The sequence below is a fragment of the Tamandua tetradactyla genome, chromosome 1 (assembly GCF_023851605.1).
Source record: "Tamandua tetradactyla isolate mTamTet1 chromosome 1, mTamTet1.pri, whole genome shotgun sequence".
Taxonomy (NCBI): Eukaryota; Metazoa; Chordata; class Mammalia; order Pilosa; family Myrmecophagidae; genus Tamandua; species Tamandua tetradactyla.
In genome coordinates this window covers 102,344,874-102,369,766 of record NC_135327.1, presented here as the reverse complement: position 1 = coordinate 102,369,766, position 24,893 = coordinate 102,344,874, and the positions used below count along the sequence as shown (strand labels likewise).

At 38.8% G+C, this 24,893-nt stretch overlaps 1 protein-coding gene across 2 annotated transcripts in view; it reads left to right on the top strand.

Moving 5' to 3' along the window:
- DNAH11 (dynein axonemal heavy chain 11) overlaps positions 1-24,893 on the top strand; it is a 424,306-nt gene that overhangs the window by 53,527 nt on the left and 345,886 nt on the right. For both annotated transcript variants that reach the window (XM_077122193.1, XM_077122194.1), the window contains one exon: positions 24,382-24,615. In XM_077122193.1, the coding sequence (XP_076978308.1) occupies positions 24,382-24,615 (234 nt within the window). The remainder of the gene's footprint in view (positions 1-24,381; positions 24,616-24,893) is intronic.

The following is a 24,893-nucleotide window of genomic DNA, read 5'->3' as shown; positions in this document are numbered from 1 at the left end:
AGGGCATCCTTGTCTTATTCCTGACCTTAGGAGGAATGCTTTCAGTCTCTCCATTGAGTATGATGCTGGCTATGGGTTTTTCTTATATGTTCTTTATCATATTGATGAAGTTATCTTTGATTCCTCTCTTTTGAAGTGCTTTTATCAGAAAAGGATGTTGAATTCTGTTGAATGCTTTTTCAGCATCAATCGAGATGATAATGTGATTTTTTCCCTTTCGTTTTGTTAATGTGCTGTATTACATTAATTGATTTTCCTGTTTTGAATCATTCTTGCATTCCTGGTACAAACCCCATTTAGTCGTGGTGTATAATTCTTTTAATGTGTTGTTGGATTTTATTCGCTTTTTGTTGAGAATTTTTGTATCTATGTTCATCAAGGAGATTGGTCTATAGTTGTCCTTTCTTATAGCATCTTTACCCAGCTTTGGTATTAAAGTGATGTTAGCTTCATAAAATGAGTTAGGTAGTGTTCCTTTTCCTCAATTTTTTGGAAAAGTTTGAGCACGATTGGTTAGTTCTTTTTAGAATGTTTGATAAAATTCCCCTGTGAAGCCATCTAGCCTGGCGCTTTTGGAAGATTTTTGAAACTGATTGAATCTCCTTACTTGTGATTGATTTGTTGAGATTTTCTGTTTCTTTTTGAGTCGTCGTAGCTTGTTCGTGTGTTTCCAGGAATTGGTTCATTTCATCTAAGTTGTCTAGTTTATTGGCATACAGTTGTTCATAGTATCCTCTTAATGTTTTTTTTTTTTTTAATTTCTTCAGTGTCTGTGGTAATGGCTCTCCTCTCATTTCTGATTTTGTTTATTTACATCCTCTCTCTTTTTTTCTTTGTCAGCCTTGCTAGTGGTCCATTGATTTAATGGATTTTCTCAAAGAACTGACTTTTGGTTTTATTGATTCTTTCTAGTGTTCTTTTTTTTCTCCCATTCATTTAACTCTGCTTTAATCTTTGTTGTATCTCTTCCTTTCTTCACTTCGGGGTTAGTTTGCTGTTCTTTCTCGAGTTCCTTCAGGTGAGTGGTTGAGTCCTCAATGTTTGCTCTTTCTTCTTTTTTAAAATGCAATACATTTCCATCTCAGCATAGCCTTTGCCACATCCCGTAAGTTTTGATAATGTTGTATTCTCATTTTTATTTGTCTCCAGAGAGTTACTGATTTCTCTAGCAATTTCTTCTTTGACTCACTGGGTTTTAAAGAGCATGTTATTTCATTTCCGTATATTTGTGAAAGTGCTTGTTCCTTGGTAGTTATTGATTTCCAGCTCCATTCCTTTTTTTTTATTAATTAAAAAAAATTAACTAACACAACATTTAGAAATCATTCCATTCTACATATGCAATCAGTAATTCTTAATATCATCACATAGATATATGATCATCATTTCTTAGTACATTTGCACCGATTTAGGAAAAGAACTAGCAAAACAACAAAAAAAGATATACAATGATAATATAGAGAAAAAAATAAAAATAATAATAAAAATAAAAAATAAAAAAATATATAAAAAAGAAAAAACAAAAAACACAAACAAACAAACAAACAAAAACTATAGCTCACATGCGGCTTCATTCAGTGTTTTAACATAATTACATTACAATTAGGTAGTATTGTGCTGTCCATTTTTTTATTAATTAAAAAAAGAAATTAACACAACATTTAGAAATCATTCCATTCTACATATGCAAGCAGTAATTCTTAATATCATCACATAGATGTATGATCATCATTTCTTAGTATATTTGCATTGATTTAGGAAAAGAACTAGCAAAACAACAGAAAAAGATATAGAATGTTAATATAGAGAAAATAATAATAATAATAAAAAATAAAAAATATATATATAAAAAGGAAAAAAAAAAGACACAAACAAACAAAAAACTATAGCTCAGATGCAGCTTCATTCAGTGTTTTAACATGATTACTTTACAATTAGGTATTATTGTGCTGTCCATTTTTGAGTTTTTGTATCTAGTCCTGTTGCACAGTCTGTATCCCTTCAGCTCCAATTACCCATTATCTTACCCTGTTTCTAACTCCTGTTAGACTCTGTTACCAATGACATATTCCAAGTTTATTCTCGAATGTCGGTTCACATCAGTGGGACCATACAGTATTTGTGCTTTAGTTTTTGGCTAGACTCACTCAGCATAATGTTCTCTAGGTCCATCCGTGTTATTACATGCTTCATAAGTTTATCCTGTCTTAAAGCTGCATAATATTCCATCATATGTATATACCACAGTTTGTTTAGCCACTCGTCTGTTGATGGACATTTTGGCTGTTTCCATCTCTTTGCAATTGTAAATAACGCTGCTATAAACATTGGTGTGCAAATGTCCGTTTGTGTCTTTGCCCTTAAGTCCTTAGAGTAGATACCCAGCAATGGTATTGCTGGGTCATATGGTAATTCTATATTCAGCTTTTTGAGGAACCGCCAAACTGCCTTCCACAGTGGTTGCACCATTTGACATTCCCACCAACAGTGGATAAGTGTGCCTCTTTCTCCGCATCCTCTCCAGCACTTGTCATTTTCTGTTTTGTTGATAATGGCCATTCTGGTGGGTGTGAGATGATATCTCATTGTGGTTTTGATTTGCATTTCTCTAATTGCCAGGGACATTGAGCATCTCTTCATGTGCCTTTTGGCCATTTGTATTTCCTCTTCTGAGAGGTGTCTGTTCAAGTCTTTTTCCCATTTTGTAATTGGGTTGGCTGTCTTTTTGTTGTTGTTGAGTTGAACAATCTCTTTATAAATTCTGGATACTAGACCTTTATCTGATATGTCATTTCCAAATATTGTCTCCCATTGTGTAGGCTGTCTTTCTACTTTCTTGATGAAGTTCTTTGATGCACAAAAGTGTTTAATTTTGAGGAGCTCCCATTTATTTATTTCTTTCTTCAGTGCTCTTGCTTTAGGTTTAAGGTCCATAAAACCGCCTCCAATTGTAAATTTCATAAGATATCTCCCTACATTTTCCTCTAACTGTTCTATGGTCTTAGACCTAATGTTTAGATCTTTGATCCATTTTGAGTTAACTTTTGTATAGGGTGTGAGATATGGGTCCTCTTTCATTCTTTTGCATATGGATATCCAGTTCTCTAGGCACCATTTATTGAAGAGACTGTTCTGTCCCAGGTGAGTTGGCTTGACTGCCTTATCAAAGATCAAATGTCCATAGATGAGAGGGTCTATATCTGAGCACTCTATTCAATTCCATTGGTCGATATATCTATCTTTATGCCAATACCATGCTGTTTTGACAACTGTGGCTTCATAATATGCCTTAAAGTCAGGCAGCGTGAGACCTCCAGCTTCGTTTTTTTTTCCTCAAGATGTTTTTAGCAATTCGGGGCACTCTGCCCTTCCAGATAAATTTGCTTATTGGTTTTTCTATTTCTGAAAAATAAGTTGTTGGGATTTTGATTGGTATTGCATTGAATCTGTAAATCAATTTAGGTAGGATTGACATCCTAACTATATTTAGTCTTCCAATACATGAACACGGTATGCCCTTCCATCTATTTAGGTCTTCTGTGATTTCTTTTAACAGTTTTTTGTAGTTTTCTTTATATAGGTTTTTTGTCTGTTTAGTTAAATTTATTCCTAGGTATTTTATTCTTTTAGTTGCAATTGTAAATGGGATTCGTTTCTTGATTTCCCCCTCCGCTTGTTCATTGCTAGTGTATAGATATGCTACAGATTTTTGAATGTTGATCTTGTAACCTGCTACTTTGCTGTACTCATTTATTAGCTCTAGTAGTTTTGTTGTGGATTTTTCTGGGTTTTCGACGTATAGTATCATATCGTCTGCAAACAGTGATAGTTTTACTTCTTCCTTTCCAATTTTGATGCCTTGTATTTCTTTTTCTTGTCTAATTGCTCTGGCTAGAACCTCCAACATGATGTTGAATAATAGTGGTGATAATGGACATCCTTTTCTTGTTCCTGATCTTAGGGGGGAAAGTTTTCAATTTTTCCCCATTGAGGATGATATTAGCTGTGGGCTTTTCATATATTCTCTCTATCATTTTAAGAAAGTTCCCTTGTATTCCTATCTTTTGAGGTGTTTTCAACAGGAAAGGATGTTGAATCTTGTCAAATGCCTTCTCTGCATCAATTGAGATGATCATGTGATTTTTCTGCTTTGATTTGTTGATATGGTGTATTACATTAATTGATTTTCTTATGTTGAACCATCCTTGTATACCTGGGATGAATCCTACTTGGTCATGATGTATAATTCTTTTAATGTGTTTTTGGATTCGATTTGCTAGAATTTTGTTGAGGACTATTGCATCTATATTCATTAGAGAAATTGGTCTGTAGTTTTCTTTTTTTGTAATATCTTTGCCTGGTTTTGGTATGAGAGTGATGTTGGCTTCATAGAATGAATTAGGTAGTTTTCCCTCCACTTCGATTTTTTTGAAGAGTTTGAGGAGAGTTGGTACTAATTCTTTCTGGAATGTTTGATAGAATTCACATGTGAAGCCGTCTGGTCCTGGACTTTTCTTTTGGGGAAGCTTTTGAATGACTGATTCAATTTCTTTACTTGTGATTGGTTTGTTGATGTCATCTATTTCTTTTTGAGTCAAAGTTGGTTGTTCATGCCTTTCCAGGAACCCATCCATTTCATCTAAATTGTTGTATTTATTAGCGTAAAGTTGTTCGTAGTATCCTGTTATTACCTCCTTTATTTCTGTGAGGTCAGTAGTTATGTCTCCTCTTCCATTTCTGATCTTATTTATTTGCATCCTCTCTCTTCTTCTTTTTGTCAATCTTGATAAGGACCCATCAATCTTATTGATTTTCTCATAGAACCAACTTCTGGTCTTATTGATTTTCTCTATTGTTTTCATGTTTTCAATTTCATTTATTTCTGCTCTAATCTTTGTTATTTCTTTCCTTTTGCTTGCTTTGGGGTCAGTTTGCTGTTCTTTCTCCAGTTCTTCCAAGTGGACAGTTAATTCCTGCATTTTTGCCTTTTCTTCTTTTCTGATATAGGCATTTAGGGCAATAAATTTCCCTCTTAGCACTGCCTTTGCTGTGTCCCATAGGTTTTGATATGTTGTGTTTTCGTTTTCATTAGCCTCGAGATATTTACTAATTTTCTAGCAATTTCTTCTTTGACCCACTCGTTGTTTAAGAGTGTGTTGTTGAGCCTCCACGTATTTGTGAATTTTCTGGCACTCCGCCTATTATTGATTTCCAACTTCATTCCTTTATGATCCGAGAAAGTGTTGTGTATGATTTCAATCTTTTTAAATTTGTTAAGACTTGCTTTGTGACCCAGCATATGGTCTATCTTTGAGAATGATCCATGAGCACTTGAGAAAAAGATGTATCCTGCTGTTGTGGGATGTAATGTCCTATAAATGTCTGTTAAGTCGAGCTCATTTATAGTAATATTCAGATTCTGTATTTCTTTATTGATCCTCTGTCTAGATGTTCTGTCCATTGATGAGAGTGGTGAATTGAAGTCTCCAACTATTATGGTATATGTGTCTGTTTCCCTTTTCAGTGATTGCAGTGTATTCCTCACGTATTTTGGGGCATTCTGGTTCAGTGCATAAATATTTATGATTGTTATGTCTTCTTGTTTAATTGTTCCTTTTATTAGTAAATAGTGTCCTTCTTTGTCTCTTTTAACTGTTTTACATTTGAAGTCTAATTTGTTGGATATTAGTATAGCTACTCCTGCTCTTTTCTGGTTGTTATTTGCATGAAATATCTTTTCCCAACCTTTCACTTTCAACCTATGTTTATCTTTGGGTCTAAGATGTGTTTCCTGTAGACAGCATATAGAAGGATCCTGTTTTTTAATCCATTCTGCCAGTCTATGTCTTTTGATTGGGGAATTCATTCCATTGACATTTAGTGTTATTACTGTTTGGATAATATTTTCCTCTAACATTTTGCCTTTTGTATTATATATATCATATCTGATTTTCCTTCTTTCTACACTCTTCTCCATACCTGTCTCTTCTGTCTTTTCGTATCTGACTCTAGTGCTCCCTTTAGTATTTCTTGCAGAGCTGGTCTCTTGGTCACAAATTCTCTCAGTGACTTTTTGCCTGGAAAGTTTTAATTTCTCCCTCATTTTTGAAGGACAATTTTGCTGGATATAGAAGTCTTGGTTGGCAGTTTTTCTCTTTTAGTAATTTAAATATATCATCCCACTGTCTTCTAGCTTCCATGGTTTCTGCTGAGAAATCTACACATAGTCTTATTGGGTTTCCCTTGTATGTGATGGATTGTTTTTCTCTTGCTGCTTTCAAGGTCCTCTCTTTCTCTTTGACCTCTGACATTCTAACTAGTAAGTGTCTTGGAGAACGCCTATTTGGGTCTTTTCTCTTTGGGGTGTGCTGCACTTCTTGGATCTGTAATTTTAGGTCTTTCATAAGAGTTGGGAATTTTTCAGTGATAATTTCTTCCATTAGTTTTTCTCCTCCTTTTCCCTTCTCTTCTCCTTCTGGGACACCCACAACACGTATATTTGTGCACTTCATATTATCATTCAGTTCCCTGATCCCCTGCTCAAATTTTTTCATTCTTTTCCGGATAGTTTCTGTTTCTTTTTGGAATTCAGATGTTCCATCCTCCAGTTCACTAATTCTAGCCTCTGTCTCTTTAAATCTACCATTGTAGGTATCCATTGTTTTTTTCCATCTTTTGTACTTTGTCCTTCAATCCCATAAGTTCTGTGATTTGTTTTTTCAGACTTTCTAATTCTTCTTTTTGTTCAGCCCATGTCTTCTTCATGTCCTCCCTCAATTTATTGATTTGGTTTTTGAAGAGGTTTTCCATTTCTGTTCATATATTCAGAATTAATTGTCTCAGCTCCTGTATCTCATTTGAACTGTTGGTTTGTTCCTTTGACTGGGCCATATCTTCAGTTTTCCTGGCGTGATCCGTTATTTTTAGCTGGTGTTGTGCATTTAATCAGATTTCCCTGGGTGTGGGGACCCAGCAGGTTGAAAGATTTTCCTGTGAAATCTCTGGGCTCTGTTTTTCTTGTCCTGCCAAGTATGTGTGCTCGTCTGTCTGCGGGTCCCACCAGTAAAAGATGCTGTGGCTCCTTTAACTTTGAAAGACTGTCGCTGTGGGGGAGGGTCGCCAGCCGAAGCGGCTTGGGGGAGTGCCGATCCAAATCTCCCATCCGGCCCGGGAATCCGTGTGTGGGGCGGGGCGCCGGCCGCTGCGGCTTGGGGGAGTGCCGATCCAAATCTCCCAGCCGACCCGGGATGCCAAGCGTGGGGGGGGGGGGGGTGCTGGCCACCGTGGCTTGAGGGAGTGCCGATCCAAAGTTACCAGCCAGACCAGGAAGCCACGTGTGTGGAAGGGACCCCAGTCGCCGGCTTCCACGGCTTGTGGGACCTCCACTCCAAATCTCCCAGCCGGTCCGGGAGCCCGCGCGTGGGGGGGAGGTGGGCACCGGCCACCGCGGCTTGAGGGGACTGCCTGTCCAAATCTCCCAGCCGGCCCAGGAAGGAGGGAGGGAGGGGCTCCGGCAGCCAGTCGCCACAGCCCAGGGAAGCATGCGCCCCTCAGGGATCTCACCGCAGCAGATTCTCCCTGCCGGTTCAGCCATTCCAGAATGGGGTACCTTGTCTTTTTGGTCTCTGTCGTGGCTCCGGGAGCTGTTCTGTACTGTTTCTGTTTCTTTAGTAGCTGTTCTGGAGAAGGAACTAAGACCCGCGCGTCTTACTAAGCCGCCATCTTCTCCGGAAGTCCACTCCATTCCTTTTTGATTAGAGAAAATGCTTTGAATAATTTCAGTGTTTTTAAATTTATAATGACCTGTTTTGTGCCCCAGCATATGATCTATCCTGGAGAATGTTCCGTGAGCACAAAAGAAAAATGTATATCCTGTTTGCCTTGGGGTGTAACAACCTATGTATGTCTGTTAGGTCTAATTCATTTATTAGGTTGTTTAACTTCACTATTTCCTTGCTGATTCTCTGCCTGGTTGTTTTATGTATAGAAGAAGGTGGTGTATTGAAATTTCCTACTGTTATTGGTGTAACATCTGTTGCTCCCTTCAGTTGTGTCAATGTTTGACTTATATACTTTGGAATTCCTTGACTGGGAGCATAAACATTTTTCTTGGTAAATTGTCCCTTTAATTAATATATAATATCCTTTTTTTCTTATGATACTTTACATTTAAAGTCTGTTTTGTCTAATATTAGTATAGCTACTCCTGCTCTCCTTTATTTACAGCTTGCATAGCACATCTGTTTCCACCCTTTCATCTTCTATCTGTTTGTATCCTTGTGTCTAAGATGAGTCTCTTGTAAGCAGCATATGGGTGGATTATATTTCTTAATCCATTCTGCCTATCTGTATCTTTTAATTGATAAATTTAGTCCATTAACATTCAAAGATATTACTTTATAGGCATTTCTTGAATCCACCATCTTATCCTTTGGATTTTTTTTTTTGTTAGATCTGTATATTCTTTTCCCTCTCCCTCTTTTTATCCTTTAGGTTAACTTTAATCTTACTCTTCAATTCTGTGTCCTTCTCCAGACCTCTCTCTCCTGTCTTTTTTTTTTTTGCTGCCATAACTTCCTTTAGTATTTTTTATAGGGCTACTCTCTTGTTGAGATATTCTTTCAGCATTTGTTTGTCTGAAAGTTTTAATTTCCCCTTCAGTTTTTTTTTGCTGTTGTTTATTTATTTGTTTGTTTAATATAAGGCTTGTCAGTCTAATTCTAGAAGTTTTATGAAGGAGCACATGGATAAGAAGAGTTGTTGGGCCCTGTTCTGATATATTGATCAATCTGACAAACCTTGGGCCAGTATTAAACGTTCCTAATTACTCCTGATTAATAAGCATTAGAACAAGGTCCTTATTTCTCAGAGGGTAAATCCCATCTCCACCCCCAACATCACACCAAACTTGTCTTCCTTGGGAGTCTGTTGACTCCCCTTCAGTTTTGAAGGACAGTTTAGCTGGATACAGAATTCTTGGCTGGATGTCTTTCTCTTTCAGGATCTTAAATATATCATACCACTGCCTTCTCATCGCCATAGAAACAGTTTGGTAGTCTGAAGTTAATCTTATGGGGTTTCCCTCATATCTAATAGATTGTTTTTCTCTTGCTGTTTTCAGGATTTTCTGCTTCCTTCAACATTTGACAGACTGATTAGTATGTGTCTTGGGGAAGGCCTATTTGGATTTATTCTATTTGGATTTTGTTGGCCTTCTTTTATTTGCATATTTATGTCCTTTATAAAGCTTGGGAAATTTTCCCACATTATATCATCAATTAATCTTCCTAGCCCTTTACTTTTCTCTTCTCCTTCTTGGACACAGATGATTCTTATATTTGCATGCTTTGTTTTGTTCATCATTTCCATGAGATTCAAATTTTTCCATATTTTTTGTCATTTGCTCTTTTGTGTGTCCAAAATCAGTTGCCGTGTCCTCTCATTCACTTATTCTTTCTTCTGTCTCTTCAAATCTGCCTTTGTGTGTCTTGAGTATATTTTTTATTTGCTCTACAGCATCTTTGATTGCTGTGATACCTGCCATTTTTCTGTTCTTTCAAATTCCTCTATGCACTTCTAGTATCCTTTTGATCTCCTTTATGTCAATAGCCAGCCTATTGATTTTATTTAGTAGAGTTACATGAACATCTTTGGTTTGTTGTTCCAAAGTCTGTGTCTCCTCCAGTGTTTTAATTTGATCATTAGGCTGGGCTGTATCTGACTGCATGTTGGTATGCTTAGTGATGTTCTGTTGCCTTCTAGGCATATAAATATCTTGATTGGGTTACTTTGTAAGTTGATTTCCTTCAATATCCTAAAACTTTGTATTTGGGGGATGGATATGGAGCAAGATGCAGGGCACAACAGTGCAGTGACAGGTTGTAGCACAGGTATAGGCACAGATTGGGTATGCTACACTGGTGCCCATGAGCCTGGGGTGTGGGGCGCGGGGTTGTGGAGGTGCAGTGTGGGGTCTGGGGGGTGGGGTGCAACTTAGGCAGGGTATAGAGCACAGGAGCAATTGTGCAGTGTGGCGGACACAGGCAGGGTGTGGTGGGAGGTGGATGGGGGGTGTTGAGTGGATGTACAGGGACTGGTATGCAGGCAGGATGTGGGTGGGCACGTGGAGCCTGGGGATCATGGGTATAAAAGTGTGGGGTAAGTGGCACAGAGGTTGAGGCACAGGGAAGGCAGGGCACAGGTGTGTCCTTGCATAGTAGGAGGGATTGAAAGGGCCTAGGATGCAGATGTACGGGTGTGTAGGGGCAGAGCACAAGTTGCATGGTTTGCTGGATGTGGGTTGCAGTGGGTTATGTTGGGGTGGGCGGGGCCCTGGTGCAGGTGCACAGGTGTGGTGGGGAGGTTGAGACAGGGGTGCATGCATGTGCAGAGGGGGTTATATAGCACAGATGTGCATGTGACCACCTGCCCAGGTGTGTGAACCGGGTGCTTGTGCCAGAGGTGGGGCAGGGTTATGCACTGGGCAGGGGGTTGGGGTGCAGGGGTCAAGAGGTCAGTGCATGGATGTGTGGGTGTCCAGTGGGGAGGGTGTGGCTGTGTGTGTGTGCACATATCTGTGGGGCATGTCTCTGGTTCAGCATGCACAGGGCTTAGGCGCAGCAGATGGTTTTGATCCCGTGTGGGCTGGAGGCGGGTGTGGCCTGGATGTGCAGATCTGGGGTGTGTGGCAGGTTGTACACATGCATGTGCATATCTGGGAGGGTCTTACACTGTTGTACATGTGTGTGGAGCTTAGAGGGGGCGAGGTGTGTTTGCGTGACTGCATGGGTGGGGGTGGGGGTAGGAGGGTGGGGCAGGTGTGTACAGGTGAACATCTGAAGGGGACAGGGAGGGGGAGATGGGGGTTGAGGGGCTGGGCACCGGTACACAGGTCTCAGGAGGGGTGGGGCAAGACTTTGTGCTTATGAGGGAAAGGTGGGTCTGGCTGGGGCAGGTGCGCGAGGGAGTCAGGGCAGGGGTGTTTGGATCGTGGGGTGGGCGGCAGGGTTCAGGTGCACTGGGTGTGGAGGGAGTCGTGGGTCACAGGTCAGGGTCAGGGGCAGCGCCAGTGCGCTTGAGATTAGTGTGTTTAAGGAACTGGCTTGGCTCACTTCCTAGTCCAGTCTTCCAGTCCGTGCACTCCTGAGGGCTCCTGGCTTCTGTTTGGAAAGGGGCACATTAGGCTGTTTAACTAGCTAGATGGTCTCTGGTTCTCTCCATCTCAATTCTCCAGATTTTGTAACCAGGGCCTCCCTATGTGGTGTAGAAGACCCCTCCAGTTTACTTACACCGTGGACCTGCTGTTCCTTAGAGCAGAGGGGAACTCAACACCATCTTATTCCACCATCTTCCTGGAACTCCTGTAACGTGGATTTTAAGAGATCAGCTTCTGATATATATTCTGGTATAGGAGAAATATATACAATGCACTCCTGGGGGAGAGGGCAGTGTCCTAATTTGCAAGATCAAATTATGCTATTTGTTTCTGATTGTCTTTCCTCCATAGTTATCTGGTTCTAGCACAGGTCTGTTAAATCAGACTACATTTCCATAAAGTGGAGTATACATTGCATATCCTATGTCTATATAGTGTTTATTAGCACTTATTCTCTCTGTTTATTAGTAAGGGATCAATAAATAGTTAATTAATAAACCAATCAAATTAGTAAGGGATCGATAAATAGTTAATTCTACCTGCAGCCTCCTATCTCTGGGCTCCCTGGTTATCACTCGCACCTGAGAGTCTTGACCCCTCCCCTAAGGAAAGGGAGCTTGCCAAGTCTCCTGGAGAGGTGCAGAGGGTTCTTCTGTCTTGAAAGGGGGTTTCTTGTTGGTTTGTCATTCCTGTCAGCTGTTTGGGGATTTATTTTAGTAAATATTTTGTCTTTGGGTAATCAGCTCCACAATTTAACTGAAACAGCATTTGGTTGTTCATCTGTGGTTTCCAGTTCTGTCCTCACAGCAGTTAGATCAGCCCATATTTGCTTATGTGAGACCCGATTAGGGCCATCATGGTCTCGAGAAGTCTTTCCTGCTGCCCTCACTCCTGTTTTTAGGAGGCAGCCAGATACTCTGAGATCTGCTACGGCCTGAGCAGCTCTTGAAAGGAGCTGTCCCAGTAGAGGACGCAAAATGGACGTGAAAGGTCCGTAACAATGATTAGGAGTGGTATGCCTGATGGTGGCTTTCATCCCTGCTGAAAAGTGTCACTGTCAGGGCCTGCAAAATTCTCGCAATGTTTTGCATGTTTCATCCCAAGACACTGCAAAAACTCTTGCCAATGGGGAGTAGTATGCGGAATTTCTCCCTCACTGAGCCAGGCAGTCTTCCATGCAACTCTTAGCCAGGCTGACAAAGATGCTGTTTCTACATAATTTGGGGTGACATACAGGTGCTGGCATAGAGACTTCTGTAATATAGAATTCAAGAGATCAATTTCTAATATATATTCTGATATAGGAGAAATATATACAATTTACTCCTGGGGAAGGGGGAAGTGCATTGTAACAGATGCTAACTCACTCATTTCCATCCCAATTAATATGCCCTCAGCTCCTGTGCCCATGATTGTAAAAGCCAGTCAGGTAATGGCTTCCATGCTTTCTGTCTGTAATGCTGCCTGAGGTCACATAATTCAACAACAGTATCATCTCTCTTGGTAATATGGAATTTCCACTTAGGAGGTTGTAAATTCTGAGGCTCTACCCTGGCAGGTCACTCCCATGCTGTTTTTATTTTTTGCTGCAGAACTAGGCATAACTGCCGGTGTGACCCCTCTTCCTCTATTTCCCATACTCCTTCCTTGTCATCCTCAGATGAAGAATCTGTGGGATCCCAAGCTTTTGGTTCCCACACTGGATTAATTAGTATTCTCTGGAGTTTAACTCAGGGTAATTTTTGACCACAGGTTTGAGCATATCTACATCTAAAGTTTCTAATTGACCAAGATTACTATGCAAACTCTTAGTTAAGGCACCTTCCATGTCCAGTTGAGAAAGTGGTGTGTCTCTGTCTAATTTTAAGTCTTCCTATATATGGCAGGCTGTTGTTTTTGCCAGCTGTTCTGCCTCGGTGGCCATACATAAGGCTTCTCAAAGGGGCTAAGCTTTGGCCATCGCTACTTGGCATTCTCTTTTTGCTAAGATTTAGTTGTCCTGCTATCTGTTGTAAAACACTTAACGATCCTACCAGAGTTTTTAGTGCATATTCTCCTCCATACAGGAGGACACCTCTCCCCACATAGATGTTGCAGGCCAACCCAGGATTTCCCTCACTGAGTTTCCATCCCTGGATACATGCCTGCTGCTGCTGGGTGTGTCTTGGTCTCCTGCCTGGCTCACCAGTTGTTTGGGCCAGGGCTGAGTATGAGCTAGAGGCTGCTGCAAACTGGGATAAACACCAGCACAGAAACAGATTTACATTGATTGGGACTTGCAAACAGAAGAGATTCTACAGTGGTGGCTGGTCTGCAGGGATAGTGTAAGGAATGGGAGTGCAGGGGGTGTAATATGTATAGGAATTCAGAACAAAGGCATTCCATATGGTATGAGGACATCAGGTCTCTAGAATAATCATTAAATGGGCTTAAGACCTGATGTTTTACTGAGATTAGTGTTTAAGACTAAGATACAGTTAATGCCATTTTACATTCGTGATTACATTCTTTTCCATCCAAGGAGATTGTTTACTTTCTTAACCTTTGTTCTTGGCTAAAGCAGATTTGTTACTAGCTGTTTAGGAAGGAACCTGTGCCCTGAGCCACCACACCACCAAATTCATATACCATTCAGACTGTTAATTATTCTCTCAGTAACATGCTACTGTCATCACGATCCATTTCCAAAGATTTAAGTTCAACCTAGTTAAACATTCCCTGCATATTAAGAAACCACTCCCATTCTTTAACCTCTTTCTATATTCTGTATTCTATATTTTATGTCTATGAGTTTATATATTATAATTCATATCAGTGAGATCCTACAATATGTGTCCTTTTATGTTTGACTCATTTCGTTTAACGTAATGTCCTCAAGGTTCATCTTTGTTGTTGAGTGCTTCAGGACTTCATTCCTTACAGCTGGATAATATTCCATCATCAGTATATACCACATTTTGTTTATCCATTCATCTGTTCATGGACCCTTGGGTTGTTTCATTTTTTGACAATTGTGAATAATGCTGCTATGAACATCAGTATGCAAATATCTGTTCCATCCCTGCTTTCAGATTTTCCAGGTATATCCCAAGTAGCAGGATTGCAGGGTGGTAAGGCAACTCTATACCTAGCTGCTTGAGAAACCAAACAAACCACCCTCCACAGTGTCTATACCATTTTACATTCCTCCAGCAGTGAATAAGTGTTCCAATTTCTCCACATTCTCTCCAATACTTTTTGTTTGTTTGTTTTGGTTTTTTTTTTGTTTGTTTAAATACTGACCATTCTAGCAGGCGTGAGATGATATCTCACTGATTTGCATTTTCCTAATGGTGAAGCTGAGCTTTTTAGCCATCTGTATTTACTCTTTGGAAAAATATCTATTCATGCCTTTTGCCCATTTTTTAAAAACATTTTTTATTGTGAAATATATATAAAAAAAGAAATACATTTTGACGTACATTGTAACAAGTAATTATAGAACAGATTTCAGACTTTTGTATTGTTTATAGTTCTACAATTTCAGGTTTTTCCTTTTAACTGCTCCAAGACACTGGAGACTAAAAGAAATATCAGTATAATGATTCAGCAGTCATACTCATTTGTTAAATCCTGTCTTCTCTGTTATGACTCCTTCTTCTCCTTTGATCCTTCTTCTAATCTTTAGGAGTATTTGGACTATGTCAATTCTAACTTTTTCATGTTGGAAAGGGGTGTCAACAATATGGGATACGGTGATAGGGTTAGGTGACGTTCTTGGAGAGGCTGGCCCCTCTGGGTTTCAGGATGTATCTGGCCTAGGAGGTTATAGGTTTCCACAAAGTAATCTTAGTGTGTGAAACTTTTGTAGCGTCTCAGATGGATCCCTAGGTGTCCTTTGGGGTTAACAGAAATGGTTTTGTTTGGGGCTTGGCAAACCATCATAATTATCAATATCTAGCTGAAGCTTGCATAAGAGTGGCCCCAAGAATAGCCTCTTGACTCTATTTGAACTCTTTTGTCATTGATATCTGTGGTAGTTAGAGTCAGGTGTCAACTTGGCTAGGTGAAGGTGCCTAGTTCTATTGCTGTGGACATGAGGCAATCACATGTGAACCTCATCTGTTGCTGATTACATCTGCAGTCGGCTAGGAGGCATGCCTGCTGCAATGAATGATGTTTGATTTAATTGGCTGGTGCTTAAATGAGAGCTTAACATAGCACAGCCCAAGCAGCTCAGCATACCTCATCTTAGCATTCGCAGCTCAGCCCAGGCCTTTGGAGATGCAGAAAGGAATCACTCCGGGGAAAGTTGTCGGAACCCAAAGGCCTGGAGAGAAGGCCAGCAGAGATCACCCTGTGCCCACATAAGAAAGAACCTCAGATGAAAGTTAGCTGCCTTTCCTCTGATGGACTATATGTTAACTAAATAAATCGCCTTTTATTGAAAGCCAATCCGTCTCTGGTGTGTTGCATTCCAGCAGCTAGCAAGCTAGAACAATATCTTATTTTGTTACATTTCTTTTCCCCTTTTGGTCAGGAAGACATTGTTGATCCCACAGTGCCAGGGTCAGGATCACCCATGGGAGTCAGGTCCTATGCTACCAGGAAACTTTCACCCCTGGATGTATGTCCCGTGTAGAGGGGAGGGTAATGATTTTACTTATAGAATGTTTTGCCCATTTTTAAATTGAGTTGTTTATCTTTTTATTGTTGAGATGTAGGATTTCTTGATATATTCTGGATATTAGACCTTTATCAGATATGTGGTTTCCAGATATTTCCTCCCATTCAATCAGTTGCCTTTTCATCCTTTTGACAAATGCTTTGAAGCACTAAAGTATTCAATTTTGAAGAGTTCCCATTTATCTATTTTTATTTTCATTCCTTGTGCTTTGAGTCTAAAGTCTAAGAAACTACTGCCTATCACGAGATCTTGAAGATGTTTCCCTACATTTTCTTTTAGGAGTTTTATGATACTGTTTCTTATATGGGTCTTTTATCCATTTTGAGTTAATTTTTGTATAGAGTGTGAGATGGGGTCCTCTTTCATTCTTTTGATTATGGATATCCAGTTCTTCCAATACCATTTATTGAAAAGACTGTTCTGTCCCAATTGAGTGGACCTGGGAGCTTTGTCAAGAATCAACTGACTGTAGTTCTGTGGGTCTATTTCTGAATTGTCAATTCAATTCCATTGATCAGTATATCTATCCTTGTGCCACAACCATGCTGTTTTGATTACAATGACTTTACAATATGCTTTAAAGTTAGAAACTATGATACCTCCCATTTCATTCATCTTTTTCAAGATGGTTTTGGCTATTCAAGGCCCTTTAGCCCATCAAATAAAATTATTATCTTTCCATATCTGCAAATTGGTCTATTGGAATTTTGATTGGTATTGCATTGAATCTGTAGATCGATTTGGGTAGAATTGACATCTTAATGACATTTAGCCTTCCAATCCTTGAACTTGGAATGCCTTTCCATTTATTTAGGTCTTTGATTTCTTTTAGCAATGATTTGTAGTTTTTTGGGTCCAGGTTCTTTACATCTTCGGTTAAGTTTATTCCCAGGTATTTGATTACTTTAGTTGCTTTGTAAATTTTTTTTTCTTGATTATGTCCTCAGATATCTCATTACTAATGCATAGAAACACCATTGATCTGGTATGCCACCATATTGCTGAACTCATTTGTTAGCTGAAGTAGCTTTATTGTCATTTTTTCAGGATTCTCTAAATAGAGGACCATGTCCTCTGCAAATAGTGGACGCCTTTAATTTCTTTTTCTTGCCTGATTGCTCAAGCTAGAACTTACAGCACAGTGTTGGTGGCAGTGGTGACAGTGGGCATCCTTTTCTTGTTCCTGATCTTGGAACGCTTTCAGTCTCTCACTATTGAGTATGATGTTAGCTGTGGGTTTTTCATATTTGCCCTTTATCAGGTTGAGGAAATTTCCTTTGATTCCTACTGTTTGAAGTATTTTTATTATGAAAGAATGCTGCATTTTGTCAGATACGTTTTCTGCATCAATCGAGATGAGCGTGTGTTTTTTCCTTTTTGATTTGTTAATGTGGTGTATTACATTAATTGATTTTCTTGTGTTGAACCACTCTTCCATGCCTGGAATAAAACCCATTTGGTCATGGTTTATAATTCTTTTAATATTCTGATATTTTCAATTTGCAAGTATTTTGTTGAGGATTTTTGCATCTATCAAGTAGAGAATTGGTCTGCAGTTTTCTTTTCTTATCTTATCTTTATCCAGCTTTGGTATTAAGTTGATTTTGGCTTCACAGAGTGGATTAGGTAGGTTCCCTCTTCTTCAGTTTTTTGGAAGAGTTTGGACAGGAATGGTATTAATCCTTCTTGGAATGCTTGATAAAATTCACCTGTGAAGCCATTTATTCCTGGGTTTTTCTTTATTAGTAGGTTTTTGGTGACTGATTCAATCTCTTTACTTGTGATTGGTTTGTTGAGGTCCCCTATTTCTTCTCAAGTCAGTGAGGTGGTTTCTGTGTTTCTAGAAAGTTGTCCATTTCACCTAAGTTGTCTAGTTTGTTTGCACATAGTTGTTCATAGTAACCTCTTATTATCATTTATATTTTCAGAGTCCATGATAATGCCTCCTTCTCATTGCTGATTTTATTTATGTGCAGCTTCTCTCTTTTTGTCTTTGTCAGTCTAACAAAGGGTTTTTCAATTTTATTGATCTTCTCAAAGAACCAGCTTTTAGTTTTCTTGGTTTTCTCTTTTTTTTTTCTTCCATTCATTAATTCTGCTGTGATCTTTGCTATTTCATTTCTTCTGCTTGCTTTGGGATTAGTTTGCTATCCTTTGTCCAGTTTGTCTAGCTGTTTAGTTAGGTCCTTGGTTTTAGCTCTTTCCTCCATTTTAATGTAAATGTTTAGGGCTGTAACTTTTCCTCTCTGCACTGTCTTCACTGCATCCCATATGTTTTATTACATTGTGTTCTCATTTTCATTCATTCCAATATATTTACTGATTTCTTTTGTACCTTCTTTTACCCACTGACTGAGAGTGTGTTGTCCATATGTCCATATATTTATGTATATGTCCAAATATATACCAAATATATTTGTGTGTCTTCCTGTTCTCTGTTATTGATTTTCAGCCTCACTCCATTATGATCAGAGAAAATGCTTTTAACATTTATTAAGACATGTTTTGTATCTGGCCTATGTCCTGTCCTTGAAAAAGTTCCGTGAATACTTAACAAGAATATATATCCTCTTGTTATGGGGTACAATGTTCTCTCTCTCTCTCTCTATATATATATGTATGTGTGTGTGTGTGTGTGTGTGTGTGTGTGTGTATATATATGTATGTATATATATACATATATATGCATATATTCTTATATATATTATATATATAATCTGCTAGGCCTAGTTCATTTATCATTTTATTTAAGTTCTCTTTTACTTTTTTTTTTTGCATGGGCAGGCACCAGGAATCGAACCCAGGTCTCTGGCATGGCAGGCAAGAACTCTGCCTGCTGAGCCACCGTGGCCTACCCTATTTAAGTTTTCTTTATCCTTTGTTTAGAAGTTCCATCTGTTGGGGAGAGTAGTGTGTTGAAATCTCCGCTATTACGGTAGAGTTGTCTGTTACTCCCTTTAGTATTGCCAGTGTTTGCCTCATGTACTTTGGGGTCCCTTAATTTGGAGCATAAATATTCATCATTATTATTTCTACTTGGTGAATTTCCCCTTTTATTAATATGTAATGTCCTTTATCTCCTATAACATTTTTGCATTTAAAGTCTATTTTGTCTGACATTGGTATAGTGTATTATTATAGCTACCCCAGCTTTTTGTTGGTTACTGTTTGCATGAAATATCTTTTTCCATCCTTTCACTTCCAACCTATTTGTATCTTTGTGTCTAAAATGAGATTCTTGTAATCAGCATATAGATGGATCATATTTTTAAATCAATTCTGCCAATCTATGTCTTTTGATTTGGGAGTTTAATCCATTAACACTCAAAATTATTACTGTAAAGGCAGTTCTTACTTCAACCTTCATATCCTTTAGTTTTGTTCGTCAGATCTTTTTTCTCTTTCTTTTCATCTTTTTGGTTACCTTTACTAATAATGCCCTTCAATTCTGTACCCTCCTCCAGGCCTCTTTCTCCTATTTTTCTTTTCAACTGGCAGAATTCCCTTTGGTCTCTTATTAAAAAATTCTCTCAGCTTCTGTTTATCTGTGAATATTTTAAACTCTCCATTTTTGAAGGATGGCTTTGCTAGATAGATAATTCTTGGCTTGCAACTTATCCCTTTCAATGTCTTAACTATATCATACCACTGGTTCCTCACCTCCATGGTTTCTGATGAGAAATCAACACTTAATCTTATGTGGCTTCCTTTGTATGTGCTGAATTGCTTTACTCTTGCTGCTTTCAGATTTCTCACCTTCTTTTTGGTGTTTGACGGTTTCATGAATATGTGTCTTGAGTGGGTCTATTGAGATTTATTCTGTATGGAGTACATTTGGCTTCTTGTGTTAACATATTTATGTCTTTTATAAGAGTTAGAAATTTTTCAGCCATTACTTCTTCCAGTATTCTTCACGGCCCTCATCCTTTCTCTTCTCCTCCTTGGACATCCATGATACATATGTTTGTGTACTTTGTATTGTCAGTCATTTCCCTGAAACACTGCTCAAATTTTTCCGCTTTTTTCTCCATTTGTTCTTTGTTCTTTTTGAATTTGGTTGTTCTGTCTTCTAGTTTGCTGATTCTTTCTTCTGCCTCTTTAAGTCTTCTGTTGAGTGTAACTTCATTCACAGTGTCTTTTATTTCCACGATGTCTGTTATTTTTCTGTGTATTCTTTCAAGTTATTTTTTATGCCCTTCTAGTTTCTTGTTAATATCCTTTATCTCTATACACATTTTCTCCATTTCTTTGAACTGATTCAGGAGATTTGTTTGAACATCTTTGATTAGTTGTTCCAGATTCTGTGTCTCCTCTGATTTTTTTATTTGTTCCTTTGACTGAGCCATTTCTTCTTGACTTTCAGTGTGCCTTGTGATTTTTTTTTTCTGATTTTTGTCATCTGATTATCTTGATCAGTCTATTCTGAAATTTGTTTTCTCTCTTTTATCTAAGATTTAATTGTTGCCTGGGTTTGTATTAGGGCACTGCTTTGACAGTTGGGTTGTATTTCTCAGACAAAACAGGGCTGTGTACCCATGTATGAGGTGTTCACCAGCTGTGATGTGGCTGGGATAGGGTCTGGAGAGGCTCTGAAAAGCCCTGCTGTCTCACCTACACTTTCCACCCTGCCCAGAAGGTGGTTCTCTTTGGTTATTTAATCATCCTCAGGAGCTGTTCACCTCCTGGAGCCCCACAGTATCTGACCATGTGAGGCTGATACTGTGGCGTTCCTGTGCCTTCACGTCACCAACCAAAGTCTGTCTTGATGTTGAGCTGCATCTTCCTCTGTACTTGCAGTTGAGGCCCCCCAGTGCTGCTCCTGTCTGCAGCCATCCCCCAGGCAAGGTTCTCATCTCCTGCTGCTGTTTCCCTCAAGGGTTGGGGATGGGCACCAGCTTCCATAGCTGGCATTATAGTTTTTGTCCTTATTTTCTCCTCCTCTTCATCCCTCACTGACCCGGGCCATGAAATGTCCTCCCCTGTCTCTCAGATCCCCAAATGGTTGATTCAGTTTCTTTTTGCCAGGCTACTTGCTTCTTTGGAGGGGTTTCTGTGATTCCCTCCTTAATCGTCCATTTTAGAAGCTCTTCCTTGCTACTCTTTTATATTCTGTCCTCCCTAGTGGCTTGAGTCCTGCTGTGGTTCCCTTTGGGCTTGGGTCTCTGTGTCTAGATATAGATGAAGATGTCTCTCACTACTGTGAGAGATTTTATTGTCTTTATCCCCATTGGTAGGTGGGAAAGATCCTGACTGCTCCCTATGGGCACTTTCTGTACTGCTTGGGACTGAGTTAAGGGGAGGGGAGAAGGACTGACTGGTCCAGGACAGAAGTTCCCTACATGATATTTTTCTTTTTGTCTGGTCCAGCATTTGTGGGGAGTGCTCTCCAGTCTTTATTTTCCTCCAGTATTCTGAATGAGTGAGACTTGCCCTCTTTTGTGCTGTATCTGTGGGGAGAAGTCTTCGGTTAGCTATCTTATGTTGCCATGTTGATGATGTCACTCACCCAGCTCTCTTTTGGCTACTATATACATGGTACATTTTTTCTACCCTTTCACTTTTAACCTCTTTATGTCTTTCAATTTAAGGTGAATCTCTTGTAAATAGCATATATTTAGGTCATGCTTTTTAATCCATTCTGCCAAACCCTGTCTTTTGACCAGAGAATTTAATACCTTTATGTTTAAGGTAATTAGTGATAATGCAGGACTTTGTTCTGCCATTTTGCTATATTGTCTTTGTAAGTGTTACAGCCTTTTTAACCCTCAATTCTTCCATTAATTATTACTTTGATATTTATTTGAATAAAATTTTTTTTTTATTTTGCCATATTGAGTCTCTCTTCATTTCTTTCTGGATATTTTTTTATATGTTTTCTTAGTGGTTACCATGGGGTTAAAATTCAATACCCTAAATCTATAACAATCTTACATGATTTTATAACACCTTGACTTTAACAATGTACAAATACATTGTTCCTATACCCTTCCATCCCCTTCACTTTTTTTTGCATTGTTAAAAGTTGTATATTTGAACACTGTATGTCCCAAACCATAGATTTATCATTACTTTTTATGTATTTGCATCTTAGTGCATGTGGGAAGTAAGAAGTGGAGTTACATACCAAACACTACAATATAATAATACTGACATTTGTAATTATCCATATGGTTATCTTTACCAAAGGTCTTTACTTCTTTATAAAACTTTGAACCAGTCATGTGTTCTTTCCTTCAGTCTGAAGAACTCTTTTTAGCATTGCTTGTAGGACAGATCTAGTGATGATTAACTATCTCACCTTTTGCTTATCTGAGAATGTCTTAATGTCTCCCTTATTTTTGAATGAAAATCTTGCCAAATACAAAATTCATGGCTATTAATTGTTTTCTCTGAGCACTTTAAATATTTGAACCATTGCCATCTTGCCTCCATAGTTTCTGCTGAGAGATCAGAAGTTGATCTAGTTGGGACTCCCATGTAAATTACACGTTGCTTTATTCTTGTACCTTTCAGAACTCTTCTTTTTCTTTGCATTTGACATTTTCTTCATTATTTGTTGGGGTGAATTTCTCTTCAGGTTTATCCTCTTTGGTATTCTCTGGATTTCTTGGATGTGCCTCTTGGATTCACCTCTTTTGCTAAGTTAGAGGAATTTTCTGCCATTCATTCTTTGAATATTCTTTCTGCCCCTTTCCTTTTTCTCTCTTTCTGGGACTCCCACAATTGCATATGTTTGTATGCTCTTTTTTTTTATCCCTGCTACTGAGCCTGCTACATTCCAATTGTCTTGTCTTCAAGTCCACAGATTCATTCTTCCAGTTCCAATATGCTGTTGATACCCTCCTGTGGATTTTTCTTATCAGTTGCTGTGGCCTTCAACTATAGTAGTTCTGTTTGGTTCCTTTGTAAAATTTCTATCTGTTTATTATTATTCTTATATTGCTCATTCATGGTTTTCTTGATATCCTTTAGTTATTTCTTTGTATTTATCTTCACCTCTTTGATCATATTGATTGTTTTCCTAATATCGTTTAGTTATTTCTCTGTATTTTTCTTCATGTCTCTGAGCATATTGAAGATCATTTTTTAACTTTTTTTTGCATGGGCAGGCACTGGGAATCAAACCTGGGTCTCTGGCATGGCAGGCAAGAACACTGCCTGCTGAGCCTTTGTGGCCCGCCCTGAAGATCATTTTTTAAGTCTCTATCCAGTATGTCAACAGTTTGGTCTTCTTCCTTTATGCTTTCTAGATTTTTATCGCATTCCTTTGAATGGGCCATCATTTTCCAGTTACTTGCTTGTCTTATGAGCTTTCTTTGCCCAGTATACATTTCCATATTTTAAAAAGTCAACTGTGGCATTTTTTTCCCCTGACATGTCTGTTTCTTGTGTATCTGTCCAGCTAGTGGTGTAACAGAGTTTTTCTTGAGTGTCAGGAGCTAACATAACCATGCAAAGCTAAGCAAAAATACCTTTCACCCTTTTTACAAATTACCTTTCTCCTTTGTAGTTTACCCCTCCTATCAGGAAGGTCAGTTCAAGATAAGTGCAAAATGCAGGGTTCTTCCTGAAGCTAGTGGCCTTAAGAATTCCCAGGGTTATAGGAATTTGAATGTCCCCTCTACTTCCCAAGAAACAGACTTTCTACCTATCTGAGGTGTTCCACTATTAAGATTTAAAACAGCTAAGCCTTTGCTCTGGGATATAGCCTCAATTGTTGTTTAACTGCTTTTGTTATCTCAAGTTGTTTTTGCCTGGAGGACAAATTCTGTGAGGGAAGGGTATGCCAGAGAGGAGTTTCTCAAATCAGTCTTCCCCAGCCAGAAACAAGGCCAAAGACACTCAAAAGGAACACTGACAGCTCCAAAATGACTTTGGGAGATGGAGAGGGAGGGCCAGGAAGGGTGCAAGGAGATCCTTCCATGGCTCTCTACCATTGCATTCTCTTGACTCCACAGCTTTTCAGCAAATGCTGAACTGTCCTCCACAGCTCTCAGGAAGCATACAGATTTTAAGATCCCCCCTCTGCTGTTATCAGTGTTGGATTGATGGCTGCCTCAGAGTTGCTCCTCTAATGATCTTAGTAAGTTCGTCAAAACAGTGATCAACAATCAGATGCACCCACCATGGATTTTGCGGAACTTGGTTTTTATGTCCCTCCTGGCACCAGCAGGTTGCTGCAAGGGTCAGACTCCATTGCTGCCTGCTGCAGGAGTTTGGGATGGACCATGCAGAGAGGGCAATTCACTGGATGCTGCACAGTGTTCTCCTGGACTCTGGAGTTTCAGATGGTTGATTCAGATGGTTCCTGCCTGTTTAGTAGTTTTTCTTATGGGCGAACTGATTCCTAGAGCTTTCTATTCCACTGTATTTCATTTCTATTTTAGTGTCATTGAAGCCCAGCTGTCTGAATTTCTAGAGTTTGTGCTTCCTGTTTTGGGAGCATTGCTGTCCCGATTCTAAACATTGTCATTTTAAATTAATTCATTGAATCAATTTGTTATAGTAAAAACTTTAAAATTTCTTCTTTTTTTCATTGTTTCATTTCTTTAAATCCTAGGCAATATCTTACCTTTCACCTGAGGACCTTTTGAAGGGAGAAATTGAAGAATCGCTGGAAAAAGTGCATGTTGCCATTAATATCTTAAAGACTTTCAAAAAGTCCTTTTTCCATTATAGAAAGGGATTGGCAAACTATTTCATGAAAAATAAGGAGTTGAAGTCATGGGATTTCCAGTCTCATTTGGTGTTTTGCAGATTTGACAAGTTTCTCGATCGTTTGATGAAAATAGAGGTATTCATTTATTGACTTGTAATTTATCAATATTATACGTAGAGTCAAACTTTCCAAGTTTTTCACATGACTTAGTGAATGATTTTTTCCATTTGATGGGAGGTCTCCTTTCTTAGTGATTCTAATGGGAAATCCACTAGGCCTATGCTATAAGAATTTTTTACAAGCTTTTACTTGGTTTCTTTTAAAATTCAGTTTTGATTCTGTTATTACCCTGAGTAAAGTGAATCTCTAGGTACCATTTAGTCTTGACTGACTTATAATTCACTGAATTCTTG